Source organism: Phalaenopsis equestris, unplaced genomic scaffold (assembly GCF_001263595.1).
Source record: "Phalaenopsis equestris unplaced genomic scaffold, ASM126359v1 Scaffold000803, whole genome shotgun sequence".
Classification (NCBI taxonomy): domain Eukaryota; kingdom Viridiplantae; phylum Streptophyta; class Magnoliopsida; order Asparagales; family Orchidaceae; genus Phalaenopsis; species Phalaenopsis equestris.
Window position 1 is genome coordinate 873033 of NW_018165243.1, and position 4348 is coordinate 877380.

The 4348-nt window shown below is 35.6% G+C and overlaps 1 protein-coding gene across 1 annotated transcript; it reads right to left on the reverse strand.

Annotated features, from left to right (window-relative positions):
• Nucleotides 1-1957: 1957 nt before the first annotated feature.
• Nucleotides 1958-3017, reverse strand: LOC110031374. Its single transcript, XM_020734543.1, has 3 exons — nucleotides 2823-3017; nucleotides 2405-2737; nucleotides 1958-2313 (listed from the first exon to the last, which is right to left on the reverse strand). The coding sequence occupies exons 1-3, from the start codon at nucleotides 2887-2889 to the stop codon at nucleotides 2168-2170; spliced, it is 546 nt and encodes a 181-aa protein (XP_020590202.1). The 5' UTR covers nucleotides 2890-3017; the 3' UTR covers nucleotides 1958-2167.
• Nucleotides 3018-4348: the final 1331 nt, after the last annotated feature.

Sequence of the window (4348 nt, forward strand, 5' to 3'; positions counted from 1 at the left end):
TACTTTTGAAATTTAACAAAAAAATTATAAGTGAATTAAGTTATACAACTATTCTCTCTCTCTCTCAAAAAAAAAAAAAAAAAACTAAAATTTTGGAGAATTTAATATCTTCGTATACTTCCATATTTAGAGTGACATTGGTCTGACTGGTCATACGCTTCAATATTAATTGAAGCTTACGTATATGAGCAAGACATATGTTTGTTTAAATTGTTGTATTTATCACAATGAATCTTTATCTTGGTTAACAATATCTTTAAGACTGTATTATTTGATAATGTTCAATCATTTCATCCTATATAATTATTTTGACAAACTGTTACTATTCTCATCACTAGAATTAAAGGGTTTGTTTGGAAACATATTTATGAGGTGTTATAAAAAATATCTTACAACACATCTTATCAAAGTTCTTAGGTCACGATCACAAGTTTGAACATCCTTTTAAGTTCTTATTGGTTCTCATCTCCTAAAGTTAACTCTTTTTCAAAAAGCACTTGACAAACTAATTTTATTAATATTAAAAAAAGTAAAAAAAAAAAAAACTATTTGATAAAATATGATATTTAGTTATCTTATACATAAAATTTACTCCTCCATCTATCTTGAGCTTCATTACTCATCAACAAGATGTCTAATATGTCATCATGCTCTTTTGGCACTAGAACAAGAAGCTCTTGTATGATTTACTTCTACCAATCCTTAGTGCCCTGACAACTTATCTGTTCATAATGAATCTCTCCAACCATATTCTTTCCCACTTTTATCTTCATAAAAGTTGCTTATTGTGTGTTGTACTTGTTAAGGTTAATTGAATCAACAGTTTAGAGGCTTCTTGAATTGTATTAGCTGATTTTGTTTTGTAGATATGCATGTATCATGGTATAATGCTTTACCAATAACATTTTTTTCCCTGTTTATTTTCACAGATTAAATATACAGTGAAATAATTCTTGTGTTTGGTTTTATATCAAACAATTGTTTGATTTTTGGATTCATTTGCAATGAAATTTGTGATGTGAATCAAAGTTGGATTTGCAAACTTAATGTAATGGCTGGGAATAAGAGTCGATAAAGGTTCATGCTGAAATTAATTTTAGTATTTATTGATTTCGTTTATTTTTGTTGCTTTCATTTGAAAGCAAAATTTAGAGAGAAATCTTGTTGGTGCAAAAGAAAAGTTGTCAAGACAAATTAATTATCTAATATTTATTAATTTTGGTTCAAGCGTTTTGTTCTCATGTTTGTATTTGAGTTAAATTTTGTTTGCTACTCCTTACTATTTGTAGTTTGATGAATAAAGAATCAAAATATTCTTCTAATTTACTTGTTTTTCTTTCATGCACTAAGATAAGTTTACAAACATACGTTTCTTATTGAAGGCTATGATTACATTTTGTGGACGATCAACAGTTTAAACACCATATGTTCTTCTCAAAGTAATAGAACTTCAAAGCACTAATAAAATTTTGACACCATGCATAACAGATTTATATAAAGAAGGACCTCAACAACATCCAATAATAAAAGTGTTTTTAAACAAGACATCCAATTGCTTGTGTTGGTTGTAAGTAAAAAGTGATATTTTAGGAGGGACAGAAGACCAAATTGCCTTCCAATATAAGTAAAAAGTGAATTTGAGGAGCAAAAAATCTGAATTTGATGGGGGCAATTGCCCCCCTTGGATTCTCCCAGGGTGCTCCCTTGGTCTTGATGAAAGCAATATACATGCATTGTATTTCAGTGTATCAACCACAAACATATTTTCTTAATTAGAAATGCACTTTCATTCACAAGCATTAATTTCTTACATTAAAATGTTATATTTGAGGCTACGATTTCGAAGTGAAAAAAGAGTCGAAGAAGCAAACTGACAAAAAGCAGAGCCTGTTTTGCACATAATTAATGCAAAATAGAAGCAAGAATTAATTCACACTCAAACTCTGAGTAATATATATAAAGGAATATAGAATCCAAATCAACTCATTTGAATGAATAGTTACATAGGAAAATGTATGTGTGTGTGTGTAATACAAGTAAATCTATAGACGAGAAAGAATGTATGTATGGTTCCTTCAATTGTGCCTCTCAATCTCCCTACTTTCTTTACACAACAATTCCAAAAATTCCAAGCAAAGCTGCTACATTTATAAAGAGAATCAATTGATTATGCAGAGGGCGAAGGAGCGAAATCATCGGCGAGCTCACTTGCGGCCGCCGCCGGACCGAAAGCAGCTCCCGAGCTGAGTATTTCCGCCATGGATCTGCGCGGGTTCGATCGACGGGCATGGCAGAGGTCTGGAAGGAAAACACCTGTATTCATAGCAGAAAACTAATAAGAACAACTTACAAAAATGTTATCAAATCAGTCTTTGGGTGATTTGAAGAAGATCCATTAGCTTACCTTCTGCTGCTGCAAGATTGAAGTAAAGATCAACAATATTGGGGCAGCTCTCATAGCAAGTGGACGAGCAGAGCTTGCCAGTGAATTGGGAATCGAGGAGGGCATCAGAAGAGATGCCTTTTGCAGTCCGATCGACGCCGCAAGCCCTGACACATTCATCACTCTCGATCCAATCAGACACTCTCTCCACCACCACCTCTGAAGCCCTGCACTGATATTTCGTCGCCTCGCCGCCTTCTTTCGTGCGATAGCTCTCGAGGAGGCATCTATGTCCGGTGGACGATATGGAGAAAGCGCAGAGATCTACGGGCAAGTCCTCGCAGATCACCTCGGCTGCACCAACAGCAATGGGTGTTAGCAATCATAGAAGATTGAATAGTCAGTTGGGTTATAGTGCTTTATAATTTGAGTAACTTACCATGGGAGGAAGGGAGGATGAGGGCGAGGGAGAGAAGAAGTGCTATGTGGATCAGGTGAGAAGCCATGTTTTTTGGTTAGCTGATTCTTCTTTCTTCTGCTTCTGCAAGTACTGGTGCTGCTGCTGCTTGATTTTGTGGTGGAGTTATAGGCTGGAGGAGATGGAGGGAAGCTTAAATAGAGGGAGGGAGAGTAGAGGAAGGAGGATGGAAAATGTCGCAACGCGTTTCTAAGTCACTTAACTCTGCCTTTCTAGTTGATTTTTAATCACGCGAGGTTAGATAACAAAATTAGTTTTTTCGATTAGACGCGTTCATATGAAATGAATGTCTCCCCGCGTTCTTGATGTACAGAGTAGAGTTCTATTCATATATATATATATATATTATGAAAGAGAGAAAATACAAAATACAGCCTCAGATCTTTGAAAAATTATTGCATACATAGATCGCATGCATCTCTGCATGACACCATCATGACCGTAAATCACAGTGATCTACGGTCATGATGCAATCAAAATTTTTTTGAAAAAAAAATAATAATTTAAAATGAGTCCCACTGAAATACATCCTGATCGTAGATTGCCGTGATCTACGGTCATGATATGACACCGCATGCATCTCTTCATGCGGTGTATGCATGCAATAATTTTTTTCTCTAGAACACTCGAACATACAACAATTCCGTACCCTCCTCTTGAGGGATTTAAATCTCGTAATTCAGAAACCTTCTGGCATAACTACTCAGGCACATGACATATTTTTTTCACAATCTCGGCTCCATACTTAAAACGGTCGAAACATTGGTGTGGCTAAGTCAAATTGCGGCGTGACCTAGTTACACTGCCTGCTAAGGTGCCCTGGCTAGTTTATCTACGTCGGTATGGTATAGGCACGTCACCTCTTTCCTGTTGTTTGACGCATCGGGAGTTCCTTCGATCTCTACTCATCAGCATAAGCACCCTTAATTTGAGCTTGAGCTTGATTAGTTAATCGAGCTTGAGCATGTTCAATATAAAATAGGGAAACTAGTTTTAACTTTTAGATAATATCACAATATAATGATAACTAAAAATAATAATTTGAAAATATATAATAAGAAACTACTTTATAAAAAATACAGAATATCTTTTTTTATTATTTAGATTGATTTAAAGAAGAAATCTTAAAATTTTATATTAATATTTTTGAGTGAACATGCTCACTAGCTTACGAGTCAAGTCGAAGCTAGCTTGAGCATGACTTGCTAGTCCATCAAGCGCACTTGACGAAGTGCCTTTATTGAGCTGAGCCCATGCCAACTCACGAGAGACTCACTTACACCTCTACACATAGAGAAAATATTTCATCTATACATTGCATATTCGGACGGCCAACAACTGGCAGTCAGGTCGCCATGCACGTCAACTGGCTGACGTTCGATGTGATTGCTGGTGGTTGAGGTCGGACGTGCGGACGTCTGGACGAAATATTTTTCCCTACACATAAGGCATAACTTTTGGGAAAGAGGAATTCTGAGATTTAGACT